Below are 19,494 nucleotides of genomic sequence, written 5' to 3' on the forward strand. Positions count from 1 at the left end.
GAACCCAATTAAAGAGCCAGTCAGCTGAGGCAGTAGAACACACTTTAATGTCTTTCTGTGATTTCAGCAGAAACACAAACAGTCTTGGGGGATCAGGCAGAAGAGTGGTACTTAATACGGTCTAAGGTCGAAGTCTCCGGCAGGGCAGCAGGGAAGGCAAGGCAGTATCACAGGTTAGTTGAACAGGCAGGGTGTCGATCTCAGGTTGGCAGTCAGACAAGAGGGAGCAGGCTGGATCACAGGTCGTTAGAGCAGGCAAGGGTCTGGTACCAGGAAAGAAGTCAGAGGAAAACGCTGGAGAGTCTAGACAAAGCATAGAACAATCTGGCAGCTCCTCACACTGTGAGAAGCTGCTATATGCTGTGGTGAACAGGTGTGGGTGATTAGTGGCAGGAGACATGCATCCAAATCGGTTGCTGAAATTTCTGAGAACAACCAATGGAGATCACAGCGCCCCCATGAGGGACACCTGGAGTTCATAATTGTGTATCCTGGAGCCTGGGAAATATTTCTAATGTCATCATCATTAAAGCTTCCAACAGCCTGAAAGCTTAAAGTTAATATGTAATGCCAAAGTTCAACAGAACTGAATTATTTGCCCTGATAAAGGAAATTCCAATTTATTTTTTGTTCCAAATGTAAATATAAACCCCATTAAAACAGTCAGAAAACCAAGGACACTGCAGATTCATGTTTGTAGCTCCAAACCACTGACGGACAAAATGTTTAGCTTTCAGAAAACAGCTCATGTAGTGAAGTATTAAACACGCAGACTGTGGCCAAACACCTCATATGCATCTCATTATTTGGTGTTTTATCCTCAGTCTGGGCGACGAACTAGACGTCCAGGAATTAAAAGTCATAAAAAGTTAGTGTCCTACTTTAAAGCTGCACTTTTTAAAAGAGAGAAACGGTGTGCACCATCTTTTAGGAGTTGAATTTGTCTGTTCCTTCATCACCATGGATACACACACACTCCGGTTTATTTTGACTCAATCCCACTTTGACCATCGTGGTGCAGAAGACACTCACTAGAGCACCACATGGGGAATCCACTACTGAGAATAGTTCCCAACAAATGCAGTGTTACCGTCTGTTGAAAACTGCAGGGTTCAGCTTTAGTAAATTACTGAGACTTACAGTATATTTGTGTATTTATGTTTAAAGATCACGTCTTTAGTAAGAAGACATCAGTCCGAGGGCCACAGACTGTAGCAAAGTCAGAACGTTTTCAGAGATGGACCAACACATTCTTTACTTTGGTCTGTTCATGGGTTGGCAGGAGAAATGTTTAAAAAGCCAGTGTAAATGCAGCTGTTGCCTGTCAAGCATCCGGCTTCCACAGGTGTGAGAGTGGGGGAATAATGTTTGGTTGGTACACATGATAAGATGACAGGCTGATCAGTTATTTGACCCCAGATGGCGGTTCAGTAGACAGAGGAGTTTCACCGTGAAGTATCAAAAGCTTGAGAAGTTTGTGTGTATGAGCTGTAAACACAGTGTCAGGTTGAAAAGCTGCTGAGAACAGCAGTATATCTCAGTATAAACAGACCTCCCAGTGTTCTCAGTATTTCAATGAAGTTGAGTTGACACATGGATTCATTTTGTTTGAGTGTGTAGATTGTTCGTGCAACCCTTCATGTACACTCAAAGTGTGTCCTTTGTTACTGCCAACTGTACCAGGACACGCTCACCAGACAGTGGTCTGACAGTGCAAACGTCATCATTTATCAGCAGCTCCTTTGACACTCAACAGCACAGTTGGTACAGTAGGCACAAACTTTTGGCTGTTTTAATGGTGATAATGGCCATATAATGGTGTGACAACACTCTGGTGTGTTCTAGGTAAAAATCTAATTAAAAATGCCATTGATAGCATAAATATAAATCTCTGGCTATATTTAAATCAGTAACACAATCAGCAGCTTGTTTTTTCTCATTTGGTGTTTGTCACGCTGAAGTGAGGCAGTAAATGCTCTGCCTCAGCGCACTCGGCTCTACTCTGGCACATGAGTGGTTAATACCGTGGCGACTGGGGCCTGACATTGGAGGCTTGTTCATGCTGATAATATTTATAATATTTATTTCCTCTTGTCTGGACAGATTAATGGGATGTTTCCAAACTGCCAGTTTGACTGGGAGATGCAGAGAGCCAGGAGAGAGTGTCAGACACAGCTGCAGCAACAGACGCCAACTAGCACAGGTATACACACTATAAAACTCACACACACACAAGGAAGTGTTTGGAAAGACCCTTCAGCTCCAAGGAGAAAACAACACAAGAGGAAGATCTTAGTGACAAACACTGTTGGCATGTGCAATGACAAAAACTGAAATAATAGTTGCGTACTGTTGTTGTGGACATTTTGACTGGTCTTCACAACGTCTTTGAGCTGTGACTTGGTTTTAAGCTTAGTGTGAGGTATTTAGTTGTGGGGCAAGGTCAGCGAGTGTCCTCACAGCTACAGCAAGACAAACATTTACGTATTTGTGCATGTTGACTGAGGTCAGTTATGTGAAGAGGAGGGTGGGTCCAGACCCAGTTTCAGGCACAGCGAGTGTGTTGCTGCATACGCTGTCGATCATTTATTTACTTTTCCACACAAATACTCCAGGGTTGTATAAGGAGAGCAGGCACACACACATGCACTCACATACTGTGTATACTCATGTTTCCCCCAGTTTCGTCTTTTCCTTGTGTCTCAGTCCTGCTCACGTAAGATGTGAGGAAATGAGGAAACGCATTATTAACAATGTGAGGCCTCCTTTCCAGCCGATCCTGCATTTGAAGCATCTGATCACTGACTGGTTTTCAATAAAGGTGTGCCAGTCCATAAAAGTCTTTCATAAAAGATGTCAAGTGTATCCTCGTTTATGGCTCCTCCAGCTTTGCTTTTCAGAGGTGATATACAGTAAGCAACCTTGGTCGTCCTTGATCCTCAAGGGAACTGGGATTTACCTTGTAGTGTTTTATGTGTTTGTTTGTGTTTGGAGCTGTCTCGGCCACAATCTCCTTGAAAAGGAGGTTTCTAACCTCAGTGGGATCAAACCTTTGCTAAAGACTGATTAAATAAAAAAATCCCTTAATTATTATCCCAATAATACCTGTACATACACCCCTTACACTTTTTTTTCCAACTATTGAGATTAAATGCCTCAGGCTACAGTTTATTTAAGTGTTTGTTCAATGCTAAGGTGAGTGTTTCTTTAATACTGGAGTAAAGGTAAATGAAGTTATTAAAGTATTTGTGTAAGTATTGTGTGTGAATAAGATTTAGAGCCTCACTTTGGTCTTTTTAAGATCAAACTCAGTTGTTTAATCCTTATAATATTCTTAAGACAGACATGAAATGGTTAAGGAGCTTTTAAGGTGTTAAATCAAGAATTTCTAGGCCCTTCTGAATTTACAGTTCAGCCAAATGTCAGCACTTCAGAGGGATACCAGGGCTTTTATGTGAGCGTGATTTATAGTCCTGTTGGTTCAGCATGCACACAGGATCGGAGTGTTTGAAACACGTAGCTCAACCAAACAGGAAGTTCTGAGCAGACTAATTTATCATTCTGATCTGTGTGTGTGTCCAGGGTGTCACGGCGAATGGGACAACGTGTCCTGTTGGCGAAACACTGGGGTCGGTGAGGTGCTGACCCTCCCCTGCCCCTCACCACTCTTGCGCCTGTTTGGAAAAAATGGTGAGCCTCAACACACACATGATGTGTTAAGACGACATGATGTTTACGTGCATTCTGCAGGACTGTCTTACATGCTAATGTGCAGTTTGGTGTATTTAATGTGATGCCTTGTGTTTGTTTGTGTTGGAAGTTAGTATTTGTAATTCAGTTATGAGATACAGTATATATGATTCTAAATAATACAGGTGCGGCATCTCTTCTCATTTTGGACTGGTGTATCTCAATCAGCTGATTGATTTCCATGAAAAATGATTCATTTGTTTCTACAGAAGACAAATTCAAGTTACTTTTTTTTGTTAACAGAACCGATCCAACACCTAAACATGTTTAATTTACTGTTGGTGAGAGTCAGAAAATATTTATTTGAAGCCAAACGTTTAAAAATTTTGCTTAAACAAATCAGTAATCAAATTTGTTGCCAGTTTGACCAAATGTTGTCACTCTGATTTTCTATCTTGTAATTTTTTTTAAATGTATTCTTACTGAGGATTCTTCTTTTTTTCCTCACAGGCTTTATTTGATGAACAATGATTTCCTTTATCCATCTATAGATGAATGGTGATGAATTATCAGCCCCTTCGAGGCATGGTAACAGTGTGTGTGTGTGTGTGTGTGTGTGTGTGTGTGTGTGTGTGTGTGTCAGGTAACCTCAGCAGGCACCGCACGGAGCCCCATCATCACTGTCGCCTGCTGGTCAAACAACAAAGACGAACCCACCAAGGTGAATTCTGCTAAATGCCAACAATCACTTGCTCTCATACACATTAGCAGCTGATAGCGAACGTGTGTTTGTGGTGCAGAAGCACCGACTGAAACGCCGGTCCAAATGTCTTCACCCCATGAAATGTCCTTTATCAATAGTTTCACTGGGGGCAAACTACACCAACTGGTAGGTCAGAAGGTACATACTGTATCATTGATAAGAGCTGTATTGAGGCAACACCTAGTAGCTGTAGTAATTATGAAAGGACCCAAAGTCGCCACTGGTGACATGGTACAACAAGCGATGCTGTAGGTCTACACTGGGCAGGAAGGAGGCCGATGGCTGGGTGACAAAACACAGGACAGCTTTTTGTTCCCTGTTTCAAACCTATAGTAAATGTTAAATCACTAAGCAGGTTGTTATTTTAACCCAAACCATGATCTGAACCTGTTCCCCTGTCTACATGCTTCCAGAGTTTCCCTGAACGTGTTTAATTTTTAGTTTCAAGACATTCTGTGTGATAATCGGTGCAACTCAGGAGCTGCAGCCGCTGGAAGTTAGATCATTTCTATGCATCTTTGTTTCAAGACGGAGCTAGAGGTGAAAAAGTGAAACTCTAGAAATGCTGTGCACAGGGTTTTAAAACCACTGGGGGTTTTTGTGCTTTTTTAAAAATCACAAGTCTGTGTGTCACGTCCACAGCAGCTGAGGAGTTGGTGCTAAATAGCACAAACTTCGAGTGTTATCTTGTCTTCATATCCAGTCTGTGGTGTCGACATCTTAAAGGGTCATGTCCCCTTGTTTGCAGCTTTGTTCTGCAACAAGTAACAGGTTAACCACAGGCCCGGTTTTCAACAGGCAGCTCTGCACAAATTAGTCAGAATCTGAATTAAACACATTTGTCCTATTTCCAAAATCAGGAGTCATAATGAAAATAATGCAGGACATTTGTTCCCTAAGGGCAGAGACACACCAAGCCCACGTGAAAGAACAAGGTCAGCACAGACAACAGTCCCTCCCAAAGACAGCTGGATGACAAACCTTTATGAAATCAAATAAAATACTCTTCATAGCTGTGTGAGATTAAATAACAACACTGCAGGCACAGTAGCTTTCAGTGTGACAGAGTAGCCCAGTGCTTAAACAGACTTACTCGACTATCAATTAGCAGACACGGCATAGGACTCCAGTGCAGATTACTGATTCAGTTCATCTGAACATCTTGGTTTCATATCTGTTCAAAGATCTGCGTTGTTGTTCCTGCTGCGGTGAAGACAAGTGCTGGTTTCACATCAGCTTAGTGGGTCAGCGCCTGTGTGTGTTTATCTGTCCAGAGACAGCAGAGATAAACAGAGATAAACAGAGACGGAGCTCGGGAAAGAAGAAACAGGCAGATCATGCGTATAGTTTATAGTATGTATATAGCGCCTCCCCCGACACCCAGTCGGTGCCCTGATGGGGCTCAGCTCCGTCTCCTTTCAGACGCTGTCTCATACTGACCGGACGTGTGGCCTTAATAGTCACCGTGGCCACGTCGCAGCAGCAGGATCGATGCTTGTGTCGCCACACTGGACGAGAAGCTGCGAGTCATTTGTGTGTGTGTCACAGCAGCTGTAGCCGAGTGTATTATTCAGATCTTCGCTGCGACACTGATCTTTCAGCAGCCTCATTAACCTACAGTGCCTTGCGAAAGTATTCGGCCCCCTTGAACTTTGCGACCTTTTGCCACATTTCAGGCTTCAAACATAAAGATATAAAACTGTAATATTTTGTGAAGAATCAACAACAAGTGGGACACAATCATGAAGTGGAACGAAATTTATTGGATATTTCAAACTTTTTTAACAAATAAAAAACTGAAAAATTGGGCGTGCAAAATTATTCAGCCCCTTTACTTTCAGTGCAGCAAACTCTCTCCAGAAGTTCAGTGAGGATCTCTGAATGATCCAATGTTGACCTAAATGACTAATGATGATAAATAGAATCCACCTGTGTGTAATCAAGTCTCCGTATAAATGCACCTGCACTGTGACAGTCTCACAGGTCCGTTTAAAGCGCAGAGAGCATCATGAAGAACAAGGAACACACCAGGCAGGTCCAAAATACTGTTGTGGAGAAGTTTAAAGCCAGATTTGGATACAAAAAGATTTCCCAAGCTTTAAACATCCCAAGGAGCACCGGGCAAGCGATAATATTGAAATGGAAGGAGTATCAGACCACTGCAAATCTACCAAGACCTGACCGTCCCTCTAAACTTTCAGCTCATACAAGGAGAAGACTGATCAGAGATGCAGCCAAGAGGCCCATGATCACTCTGGATGAACTGCAGAGATCTACAGCTGAGGTGGGAGACGCTGTCCATAGGACAACAATCAGTCGTATACTGCACAAATCTGGCCTTTATGGAAGAGTGGCAAGAAGAAAGCCATTTCTTAAAGATATCCATAAAAAGTGTCATTTAAAGTTTGCCACAAGCCACCTGGGAGACACACCAAACATGTGGAAGAAGGTGCTCTGGTCAGATGAAACCAAAATCGAACTTTTTGGCCCCGTCCCCGGCAGCGGGATCGATGCTTGTGTCGCCACACTGGACGAGAAGCTGCGAGTCATTTGTGTGTGTGTCACAGCAGCTGTAGCCGAGTGTATTATTCAGATCTTCGCTGCGACACTGATCTTTCAGCAGCCTCATTAACCTAAATGCTTTGCTAGAAATAGCTCAGCTGCTGCACACATTCACAAGTTCAGCCGATCCAAACTGTCACTGCGTTTTCATTTTGAGCAAAAGTCCAAATATCGTTAACTCTGGAGAATCACAGCAGTGTTTTCTGGCATGTTGACTGTTTTATTACCAGAAGGTTTTAGTTAGCAAATAGGGACCTTATCTAATCACTGAAGTTATACAGCAACTGATAACTGGCCTATTGATAATTCTGTGGACTGTGTAGCTGTCTCAGTGCAAAAAGCTGTAGCTTTTATACATGGGCAGGAATTTCGGGGCTTTTATAAATGACCATAAATTCAATGCAAAAAATAAAAAAATCACCCACACTGGCAATGAGTTTAGAAATAGGCCTGTGTTTAATTATTGTTCAACATTCATGACTTCTGAGTTTATGTTGAGCTTTTAAAAGGTTTCCTGCAGTGGAAATACGTAGGTCATCACTTGCACTCGGGCTCTTTATTGCACAGAAAACATAAAAACTGTTTCACTAAGTGAGAGGAGAACAGCTGAGTGTTGCGGTGAGACTCAGGCTTAACCTCCCCACATCTGCCTCTTCACATGTTGAAGATAAAAATTTCTCCCCCTTCAGCTGAATGCCCAGAGAATTATGAAGCAGACTGACACAGCTGAGTATGTGCTTGTGTAAAAGTGGTCAATCCCACAGTTCCCTTCTCCTGCAGTACAGTAAACCTCTAGCAGATCCCACTTATGTTCTGTGATGTGGCCGCTCGGCTCCGCCCTTTCTTCTCCAGGGCATCTGTGTGATGCCACACAGCTTATTTTCTTATTTTCTAGCCTCGCCAACTATTGCTTGTGACTGCGGCTGCATTCCAGGGCCTTCATACTGAGCTTTAAAAGAGCAAGGAGGTTTAAGAGAATAGCCGCAGCCATTATTGTGTCCACACTGCCCCAGAACACAAACCATACCAGGTGTTTTAAAGTTATGTCTTATTTGTTCAATTTCCATTAAAAACTTCTCTTGTTGTTTAAGGACCTCTCCTGTGTACTGTACAGTACTAAGGCTGAGTAGGACTGTTTATAATGGTAAGCCAGTTTGTTATTATTGGTCATTATCACACCCATAAGTATGGTTAAGGTGGTGCCTCCTGCACAGCGTCTGTCTCCGACAGACACCAGACGTGCTCGATAAAGCCTCAGTGTGTGATGCACTGGGATAAGAACGGGTTGATAATAATTAATATGTTACTACTGTAGAAAGCCAGTCATGTTCAGGAACATTAGACTGAGGCATTTTTACAGTCCATCCTGGAAACTCACCTACATAGTGTGAACTATGTAGGTGAGTTTCCAGGTCGTTGGCGAGATGTTGCATGTAAATGAGGAGAGCAACATGAGCAGTTGTTTTGAGATGGGAAAAGTTCAAGGTTCAATCCAAATTCACCCATAAAGAGAAGTTTCTTTGGTTTCCAATGAGCTACTTTATTTCTAAATGTGAAAATGTGTGTCTATAAGCTAGAGCGACATAGTCAAACATTTCCTGTACCGAACACTTCCTGAGTAAGTTGCCTCACAGCAAATGCACAGAGCACAGAAACTAATAGATGATGTAGTGTACACACATCTGAGTGGCGTGACAGAAAACAGCAGAGCGTACCGTGCACACAGTGCAGTGATCCTGTCCAGAGCCCTCAGGTGTGGGATTCCCACGCTCAACCTTCCAGTGAAGCTTCTATTTGTTTCCTGTTGAAGAGACGCAGCTTTTCCGTCTGGAAAACATTCAGTCCAGACCAGACGTCACCGCTGGCAGTTAGCTTACACTGTGCACACAGCAGATACACCTGGCTGTCTGATCACTCTCGCTGCAGGAGAGTAATCAATACTCTGAGTACTCAAGTACTCAGACCTGTGACTTAAAGCTACAATATGCAGTTCTTGAACTTGCACTTGGATTTGAAAGCAAACTGCTCCTCCTGTCCCTCCCTCTCCATTCTCTGTGCTACCACCTACATGCTCGTTGCGTATGCTGTCCCTGCTAATGCAGGCAGTAGGGCCGGCAGGATTATATCTTATAGTACACAAAAGAACCACCTGCCACCATAAGAAAAATAAATGAGCTAAGTAGCCTATGTGGCACAGCTTGGAGTGACTGAGCAGCACCTCCTTAGCTCAGACAGTTCTGCAGCCTCTCTCTCAGCAACATCCTCCTAAACCAACTTTCCACACAGTGACCAGTGTGGTGCATAGGAAATGTGCTCTACTCGGTCCTCACCAATCACAGATCTGACACTTAAATCCACACACAATAATTAGCCCACAAAATAACACAACTTCAACTAATGAGCCATGAAAAAAATACCCTGCACATGTCCTGATGGTGCAGTGACTGCAGACACAGTGGCCTAAAACCTGATGATTTAAAACATGCACCCACAGTGCTAAAAGCTTTTAAACCATCCTTTGCTAAGGTGCGAAGTAGCCAAGCATTGTTTAGGGGAGGTGACAGTGGTGCAGTGATAGAGCAGAAGATTGAAGGTTCAAATCTCAGTGCCGGCAGTCCACGTGTTGAAGTGTCCTTGGGCAACACACTGTTGCCCCTTGTTGAGGTGGTGCCGCAGATGGCTGCCATTGGTTCTGTACCGGAAACAAATTCCTTGTGTGTAACATACTTTGCCAATAAAGGTGATTATCTTTATCCTACGTCTGCAGGAGTTGGGAGCTCACTACTCTGTGGATCAGAAAGCTACAAGCCATGTGTGCAAGAAGCTTTATTTATTGTCATTGTGACACATACAACAAAATTATATGGAGCAGTTGGTTTCAACTGCTCCACCAGATGTTGAGCCTGCTGCAGGGATTCGATCCTGTTCACCCACAACACACACACACACACATGCATGAAAACAAATATAATGGATGTCTTTATAAAGATTCCTGCTCCACTGAGCACATCTCGGCCTCCAGAGCGCACAAGAGCTGAAGATAAAGACAGTTCACCAGATTTAGACTTCTCTTGTAGCCAACAAGATGTTCAGCCTAAAGTTCAATATTGCTTTAATTCCCTGGTGTCAGAGAAGAAGATGGAGAGGGCGAGCCAGCCAGAGTTTATGGATGGAGATGTGTTTGGACATAGAAGGCAGTGTCGCTGCAGCAGGTCATCAGCTCCAGGCAAAAGGCCTGAGAATCAAGCTCAGGAATGAGACACTGATGCCAGGCTGTGACTGTGTATGTGTACAGTGGATCAACTGGGAGTGATGGAGGAAGAACTTCAGCTCTTCGCCTAAGTAAAGCTCTACCATGGAAAAATACCAACAGCAAACATGCACTTGCAATCCTCCTGAAACCCCTTAAAGTCACAGTCACTGGGAAGACCTGATGCTAAGAAGCTGATTGAGCTGATGGACCCTGCATGCAACATTGTCTGGAAAGATGTCAGTGATTTTTGTTTTGTCTGTTCTTTTGACTGATTTGAATCAGGGGAGGAGGTGAAGTCACATTTCCACGTGGAATTACAATCCTATCTATGCACTTAGAGCTGACTACTGTCTGGCTGCCATGTAAAAAGAGTCTGTTCCATGCAGTCTTCTCGCTCTTGTACTGCTCACACTGCAGGTCCCCACTTCCAGCAACAACAACATTACCTATAAGGCTTTAACGACTTAAAGGGGAAGGCCTGGCCTAAAACAATGGAAAATCCACCGTCACCACTGCATTTAATGTTGTTTCTAGAGAGAAATCTTCCTCTGCTTCACAGTAGCTGACTATGAGTTTGCCCAGTTTGACTATATACAGGTGTTAAATGCACAATAAATGTGATTTATCTACTTGTGTCCAGCTGGTTTTCTACAGGGTGGTGAGGATTCTGTCCACTCTGGGCCACAGCCTGTCCCTCATCGCTCTGCTCACCAGCGCCGTCGTCATTTGTTTGTTCAGGTATGCACACACAAACACACATGTTAAAGCACTATACGCTCACTGAAGCAGTCTTGTCCATTTACAGTTGTGTGTGCACAAGGAGCGACTCACACTCTTAGCTCCAGAAACTGAAAAGACTTGGAAACGCAAGAATATTGTTAGGACACTGTGCACAAAACAGTTGGTATCTCACTTCCCTTTAACATAATAACCTGCAGAAAACGCATGTTGTTCTGGGAGTAATTAAGTTTGCACAGTTGATCATTTTCATAACTAGCTATGCTGTTTTTAAGTTTAAATGGAGTGATCATTATGTCTGTACTGATGGGGAGATGAAGTCAAGTGCATCAGTGTCATCAAGATGCATTTGATCCCAGTTTGAAACATTTCTTGTGCATTAGACGTCAAAAAGAACTGGTTATGATTTAGTTTATATATCATTACCTCAAGCTCATTCAGCTTAAGCTGAGTACATTTCTCCGCCAGGTGAAGTTGGTTTGTAAATCCAGAGTTCACTTTTCAAGTATTTTTAATGCAAAGATTTCAGATAAATGTGTTCATTTTAATAAACGTGTGTATGTTGAAGGATGGAAGTTTAGAATCAAGCAAGTGTGGAAGGCTCCAGCAGGTACTGACAAAAAGATCAGACTTAGGCTTGGAAAGTCAGGATAACTTGGATATATTAGCTCAGGATCTAGTATAAAGCTACATATAAACCCTTAAAACACACAGAGAGTATTCAAGGTGAGACGGATCAATCTTGCATTTGGCCTGGAGCAGCTCCAGCTGTTCACTCAGCCAGTGTCAGTGTGTTTAGATACAACATCCTTTGCTGGGTTCACACCCTGACAGCCTCTGTAAACACACTTATATTCCTCTGTGTGTGTGTGTGTGTGCAGGAGGCTCCACTGCACGAGGAACTATATCCATCTGAACTTGTTTGTGTCGTTCATGCTGCGAGCCGTGGCCGTGCTGACCAAAGACACTCTGCTCTTCTCAGACGACGAGACCATAGACTGCAGCACACAGCCCTCGCTGGTGACCTCATGACACACACACATTTATTTTACTGTATTTACTATGGTCGATGTTCACCTCTGATACGAGGGATATGCTGCAGCTTGTCTGAAGTTTTTATAGGACATCTGGTAACATTAGCTGAGAGGAAGAGCTGGTCCCTGTACTTAATCATAACAGTCTTTCCAAGCAGTCATTTTCTGTTTGGGTCACATAAAAATCCAGTTTGTTTATAAAGTTGTAGCAGTGCTTGCTCCAATAGTTTCCCCAAAGGTTTACAATCAAGCCCAAAGTCAGCACAACCCACAGACCCACTTTTATGAGAAATACCATGAGTTGTAATCTGCTGAAATGTTCACTCGTTCTCAGAGAGACACCATATTTCTAATGTATTGGCTGTTCTTTGTAAAACTGTTCTTTTAAAAACAGGACCAAAGTTATCAGGGTCTAATCTGTCAGTATACACTGTACGTATTACATGTGTGTATCCAAGCAATCGAGTCCTGGAGGCATAACAGTGAGTGATAAAAGGGTGATTGTGTATCATTACACCCATAATAAATACACAAACTTCCTGTTCAACAGCGGTCCGTGAATGGTGGTGTGTACATTAAAGTTCAAATACAGTCCGAGCCTAAATTACATATTCTTCAGTTGTTTAAATTTGTTAAAGTGCCTGAAACTACAAACATTTTATACAGTATCTATTTTCAGAGACTAGTTTACAGTGTGAATTCACTGAATTTGATCACCAATAGTTCATGTTTATTATCAGTTAGCTTGGCGTCGTTGTTTGCAGGCTTGTTTGTGCTTGTGTTTAAACTGTAGCTAAGAACTAAAGTTCAAAACTATAAACATCTGGGGTTGCATGTGAAGCGTAAACAGTTTGTGAACATGTGTGTGAGGGTGGAGTGTTTTTTGCCATCTGTAGAGTCGCTCCTAAAATAATTTCTTACACTAAATTCATGATTTCTTGCATGGCAAACATTTTATTGTATGAACGGTTGAAGCACGTGTGTAACAAGTGTTGCTGTCGTTGCAGGTGGGCTGTAAGGCCAGCCTGGTGTTCTTTAACTACTTCATCATGGCCAACTTCTTCTGGCTGCTGGTGGAGGGGCTCTACCTGCACACGCTGCTGCTCATCATCCACACCTACTGCACCTGCCTCTCGGTCTACCTGCTCATCGGCTGGGGTACAGGCTGCACCACACAGGAGCACTGCACACTTTTGTTGGGTAGTATTCTCTTCAGTTATGAAAGTCAGTCAGTCAGTCATTACAAACTCAGTTGTGCGACAAAATTTTGTTAAAACTGATTCAAGTTTCATTTCTGATAGATCCCAAAGTTTTCTAAGTTAAGAATCAGGCCAAGCTGAACTTTGGGGAACATGTGTAAAATGAGTGGAATAGGTAGATTTTTCCAACATTAAAGACACTTAGTGCCATCTGGTGGTGAGGTTGCAGATCGCAAAGCTCTCAAACATTGTGTTAAACAGCCAGTTCATAGCGATTACCGTAAATGTAGGACAATTTGCACACTCAGAAAACAAGTGTGGCTGACTTGACCAAACAAAAGCTAATGGTGGCTCACTTGACCACAGTGGGTTACCAGCATTGGCCATGTTCTGCTAAAGCTAAACAAACACTTTCATTTAGGTTGATTTTACTTGTTAGACTAATCTACCTGTCCAGCACAAAACAGGCAACTTAGCTTAGCATCAAAACTATAGGGACATAATAGGGGGAAACAGTTATCTGACTCTGTGCTAAGGTTAAAAAATCCACCTACCAGCATCTCAGAAGCTCATTAATTAACAGGTGTAAGCCTAAACCACAGCGTTAGTGAAGCATATTTAATAAAAGGTCAGGATGTGCAAAGTCTCTTGGCCTTGGTGCTTGCTCAGCTGCTGCTGTGTTGCACCTCCCTCCACCATCCATCATTACCAACACTCCCTCCCTAATGTTTCACCATTCAGCTCCAGCTGTTTTATGTGTGTGCGCCTGTGTGTGTGTGGACGTGATGTTTCCTGTGTGGCACCTCATGAAGATGTTCTGTGTCCAGCAGACTGAGAATCTAAACAGACTCTCTCTCCTCCTCCTCCTCCCTCTCAGGAATCCCCTTTGTTTTCATGGTGGCGTGGATCATATGTCGGATAAACCTGGAAGACACGAGGTGAGTCTGGGCCTCCTGATCTCACAGCTACACTGTGGGTAGGTGTAGCATCTTAAAAACACTGTCGATGTCTAGTGGTCTTTACCAGGGCTGCAGCTAGGATTAGAGAAATGTACTGTAGCAGAATATGATAGGACATAACATCAAGTGGATTAAAATAGTGAATTAATAAATGCTACATAAAGTTCAGCCACTTCTGATTTTACAAAAACAGAAAAACTCACAGATTTCCTTTTTTCAGTTGCTGGGAGATGAATGAAAACCCCGTCCCCGACAGACTGATCAACTGGCCCATCATGGCGTCTGTCATTGTACGTGTTTCACTTCAAAACCTTTGGTGTCCTAATATCCTAAGTTAATAATTTAGTTAAAGTAAGTATTTAGAATTATTTTATATATTTTTTTTCTTTTATTTATTATTGTATGGCATTTTTTACAAGCACAAGTATTTTGAATTATTTTTATTATTATATATGATTTTATTATCAGTTTTATTGTATATTTTTACAAGCATAGGTATTTTTTACTTTTGTTAATTTTTATATATGATATATTTTATTGTAGTCATTATCTTATTTATTTTATTATTTTACAAGTATGAGTATTTTTATAACGCTCCTGTTTTCATTTCCCAGCTGTGTAAACTCAAACATCTGGGCACATTTATTATTATCTTAATATGATGTCCCAGTTTCTACCATCCAAACCGGGACATTTATAAATGCTGATAAAAACTGACAAAGTCCAAAGCAGAGAGAAGTTTCAGATAAGATTTAATCCTTTGGCGGGTTGTTTCCAAACACACTGACCAAACGATCACTCAGAACAAGCTGCCGTCGTAAACTTGGGTTTTTCTGCTTCAGCATATTTTCTCCTTGCTGCGACAGCTCAGTCCTGCTTGATTTGCAGGATTTAATCTGCACATAAACACACATCTTGTGGCTGTGCTGGTGCGACTTCACAGATCAACTCTTCATTGTGTACATGACTCTGTCTCTCTGCTTTGTCCCATTTGTTTTACAAGATCAACTTCATCCTGTTCGTCAGCATCATTCGTATTCTGGTGCAGAAACTGCGCTGCACTGATGTTGGCGGAAATGAGAATGCACAATACAGGTACGTGTCGTATTCACCTTTGAACTTTTATTGACTGTATTCTTACATTTAGGGGCTTTTTAGCTGATGTCATGCCAACTCAGGCAGCCAGATTTCTGTGTTTGGCACATAAAGGAATCATTATCAGAAATAGATGATTGTTTTTCTAAACATGGACATGGTGCTGAAGCCCAGCTCACTCAGTCGACAGCCAAGTGTGGCTTCTTAGGCAAGTGTTTAAATGTGTAAGGATTGTTTGGCTGTAAATGAGGCTTGTTTTAAAGCAAATGATTGTTAACATGGGTTTTAGGTTCCCCGGCATCCACAGGTTCTCAAGTTCGCTTGAGGAAGGAAAGAACAAAATGCTGCACATTACACTAAACATTTGCCAAGAACACACAGATGGTGGGTTGTCATCGTCTGTCTGATAAATGTCAGCCTGCGTTTACTGCATGTACTGAGTGCATAGCTTTGTTTGTGGTGTCGTGTGTTTGTTTCCCAGGCGTCTGGCGAAGTCCACCCTCCTGTTGATCCCTCTGTTTGGGGTGAACTACATGGTGTTCGTTTACCTGGTGGAGCCGGCTGATAGAAACATGGTGCAAATTAAAATCTTCTTTGAACTCGGTCTTGGATCCTTCCAGGTACCGTGTGAGAGGAGAAACGGCAGCAGTGACTATCGTGTCCATCAGAAACAAACATGTCATAAAGTGTTTTGACTGGGTAGATTTGAACGGTTGGAAGTAATGGTTTTGTCTACTATTGGTTCGAATGTAAAGTCCATCAGGAAGAAAAGAAAGCAGTGGCTTTATTTTATTCAGGAAATTTACTCAATGCGAATACTGACCTACCTTTTATGAATTGGTGATTGTGAACATGTGTCTGTGTGTTTAGGGTCTAATTGTGGCTGTACTCTACTGTTTCCTCAACAGCGAGGTTAGTCTCCACAGAACCGTTTCAGCAAATAATTCTGACCATTTTGTGAGTGTAACCCTTTTCTTCACAAGCATAACTCTGCTTTGCTGCTGTGTACCACCAGGTTCAGGGTGAGCTGAGGAGGACGTGGAGGAGTTTATCACTCAAGCCTTATGTGAGGCGGGATTACAAGCTCCATGCTGTGTCGGTGAGCCAAAATGGCACCAAAAACGCTGCCCAGTTTCCCAGGGACTCCCAAGCCCTGTCTATCTTGCAGACTGAGACCAATGTGCTCTGACCGGGGACAGAGAGAGTCTGGTTTTTTAAAAACTTTTCTATTCAAATGGATGCAGATGTTGTTTGTCACTGCAGCAACTGAACCTGTAATGTCCAGAGGTTTCTGAGGTGAAGGACCTTTTTATCTGACTCTATATGTCTCTTGGACTTTTATAATATACGAGTCCATATTCAGAATTCAACAGTACCTGCTGGAATCCTGCAGAAGAGAAACATGTATCAACAGAGTTTTTATTCTCCCTTTCAGACTATTTTATATGATCTTAAACATTCTAATAAATATAGAGCTGGTAAAAAACAGCCAAACAAACAAACCTATATCCAATATCTCAGTCACTTTTACATATTTTTGGGACACAGCTGAATAAACAACCATGTGTGACTCTGATAACTAGTCGTTATCTTTGGCTTTGTTTCCTCAAAGAGCTTTGACAAAATTAAAGTGCTACTCACATCTTATATCACAAGTCACATTTATTCACATATTGTTGGCCTATCGGAACACGCCTGGTCTTCAAACCAAACTAGCTGCATAAGCTAACTGTTTAGTGCAGCCAGTCATTAAATATCAGCATCCAGTGTTCACATTTTGTACCAAAACCATCTTGAACTTGCATCAGAGTGTCTTCCTCAGTGTGTGTCTACTGCTTCAGCTTATAACACAACTTTTCATACTGCAACCAGCTGTCTCTTGGGAGAAGACGACCTCCACACAATGAGGGCTTTCCCATTCGCTGTACTATGTAACAGCATGTTTTCCTTTGGCCACTAGAGGTCACCAAATCAACACATCTGAAACTGGGAGGGGGAGGTGGCCATGCTTATGAGTTTGATAATGACAGATATTAGTCATTGAATGGTGTTTCATCACTAGAATAAAATGAGCGAGTGTCTGGCTCTGACCTCTCAGTTTCATAAATGGGATACCACAGGATTTTTTTTACAGTACGTTTGAATCATTTTAGTGGCATGAACAGGTAAAATGATGCAGCAGTTGGCAGGAAAAAAAGCAAAGCGAAAAGTAACAAGTTTTTCTGCTTTTCTCTAGTTGATTTTCTCACAGACTCTCAGATTTATCCTATGATCTCATGTTTTCTTGTGTTGTAATTGGTGCCAAATTTAGACTGCATGTGGATCTCTGGAGGGCAAAACGCTTTACAGGTTCTGCACCTTTGAATTGTAAAAACATGTTATTCAAAAGCATCTGAAACTGTTCTGCCATGAAGGGACAGAAAAGTGATTAAAACTCTTCTAAACATCACTCAATAATGGCAACGTTACAGGAATGAACAGCTGTAAACATGCAACTCAAATGTTTTTATGTACAAAGGTTTTTCCCCACAAACCTGGATGTATATGCTGCATAACCTGATAAATTCAGCAAATTTATTAAAACCGCTGAGTATAAAACATTGGAGGCTATGTTGTTTTTGAATTTTTCTTGTGTTTACTGTCTTCTGGGATTATTTGTTGATATCCAGTCCAATAACGCACAGCTGGTTTCCATTATCAGAAAACTGCAGTGAGTAACAGTGTTGGTGCTTCATGTCTGGGCTAAACCGATTCCCTTCTTCTCCTGTTCAGTGCTGTAAAGTTTCCCAAAGCTCTGTATTTAGTACAAGTTTGAGGTACTTCACAAAAATATTCAAATTTTTTGCTTCTTCATACTTCAACTTCAAATAGTCCTGTTTTTTTACTCCACTACTTTTATTTGATCATTTTACTTGCTTTGCAGATTCAGATTAATACAAAGAACATTAACTAATAAACTAAGATGTATTATGATATTAAAATAAGACTTTATTAAGCTCCACGGAAATGAAAAGTCACCTTAAATGTTAAATATATCTCATCTGTTCAGATACATTTTCAAAAGCTTTGATTTTTTTTTATAAACATCGCTGATTATTTTTCCTTTCTCAGTTCAAGACTTTTACCGTTTGTCCGTTCCTGCAGCCTATACTCTGGGCCTGTGGATGAGTGGACCCTGAGTTTGGTCTGCATGGCGTTGGCACCCAGATCATGTCTGGAAACTTCCCTAAGCTCTCTTGTCATACAGGTAATCCAATTACAAAATGCAACCGGATCACTCGTTTTGATTTGGTCGGCGTGTAATCTGAATATTTCAGTTTTTATGGAGCATTGGTTGCTGTATAACTTTGCAGACACATTATAAAGCCAATTTAATCTTAAATTTAAGTTTTTAATCTTAATCACTCTCTCTAACTTCATATGTGTACTGAAAAACATGAAATGTCAGCTTTAGTCGCATTTAAATTACAGTAGTTGGTAAAGGCTTAATTCTATCATAAAGCCACGTGCGGTTCTTTCAAACCAGGAACTCAGAGGGACGACTCAGACCACTTGGATATATAAAAAATATAACCGTGCTAGTTTATTCAAAGAGTCACAGGCAAAATTAACATTACAAGTCCAGAGATCTTCCAACCCCCAGGCTGCCCAAGCAGCCCGGAAGAAGCAAGACCCCGAACCAAGCATTGCTATACACTATCATCAGTTGGCTCGCCCCCTCCTCCACAGAAACGTCAACCAAGACGTCTCTCTCTCACCAGCTTTGCAGCTGGCTATAACGTTAGCCAAAACATGAGGAAAAGTCAAGGTGTGTGGCTGTTGTTTTCGTGGTGTGTATCTAAAACAATTTGACATAACATTACACATTAAGACAAATATTATGGTTACTTTTACCGTCATAATAACATTTATCCCTGACGGCAGCCTTTCTCTGCTTTAACTAACCTTGCATTTAACAGCCTGAGGAAGACATCCTGGCTACACTAACATCTTCTAATACAACAGATCTCTAATCAATATCTATCTAACTAAGAAATTACCAAAGGAAATTTTAAGATTAAGGGATGATAAAAGCCATAAACAGTATTTTATTATAAAATAAACATGAATTCAGAAGAACAATGACAAAGCTTCTCGGCTTGGAATAAAATATTATGAACATATACTGTATATGTTCCAGCTCAGTTAAAAGCACAGTATA

General features: G+C 41.7%; 2 protein-coding genes across 2 annotated transcripts in view; one reads left to right on the forward strand and one right to left on the reverse strand.

The window, feature by feature from the left end:
* LOC109951054 (vasoactive intestinal polypeptide receptor 2-like) overlaps positions 1–17,844 on the forward strand; it is a 26,814-nt gene extending 8,970 nt beyond the window's left edge. Inside the window, exons 2-13 of the mRNA XM_020585311.1 lie at positions 2,104–2,203; positions 3,583–3,713; positions 4,334–4,411; positions 10,909–11,006; positions 11,888–12,026; positions 13,048–13,198; positions 14,117–14,177; positions 14,419–14,488; positions 15,202–15,293; positions 15,775–15,913; positions 16,164–16,205; positions 16,309–17,844. Coding sequence (XP_020440967.1) covers positions 2,104–2,203; positions 3,583–3,713; positions 4,334–4,411; positions 10,909–11,006; positions 11,888–12,026; positions 13,048–13,198; positions 14,117–14,177; positions 14,419–14,488; positions 15,202–15,293; positions 15,775–15,913; positions 16,164–16,205; positions 16,309–16,482 — 1,275 coding nt within the window. The 3' untranslated portion in view covers positions 16,483–17,844. The remainder of the gene's footprint in view (positions 1–2,103; positions 2,204–3,582; positions 3,714–4,333; positions 4,412–10,908; positions 11,007–11,887; positions 12,027–13,047; positions 13,199–14,116; positions 14,178–14,418; positions 14,489–15,201; positions 15,294–15,774; positions 15,914–16,163; positions 16,206–16,308) is intronic.
* The window catches only part of LOC109951083 (eotaxin-like), a 5,486-nt gene continuing 3,546 nt past the window's right edge, over positions 17,555–19,494 (reverse strand). Inside the window, exons 5-6 of the mRNA XM_020585366.1 lie at positions 19,114–19,131; positions 17,555–17,619 (exon numbers count right to left, since the gene is read on the reverse strand). Coding sequence (XP_020441022.1) covers positions 17,555–17,619; positions 19,114–19,131 — 83 coding nt within the window. The remainder of the gene's footprint in view (positions 17,620–19,113; positions 19,132–19,494) is intronic.

The sequence above is a fragment of the Monopterus albus genome, unplaced genomic scaffold (genome assembly GCF_001952655.1).
Source record: "Monopterus albus unplaced genomic scaffold, M_albus_1.0 scaffold362.1, whole genome shotgun sequence".
NCBI lineage: Eukaryota > Metazoa > Chordata > Actinopteri > Synbranchiformes > Synbranchidae > Monopterus > Monopterus albus.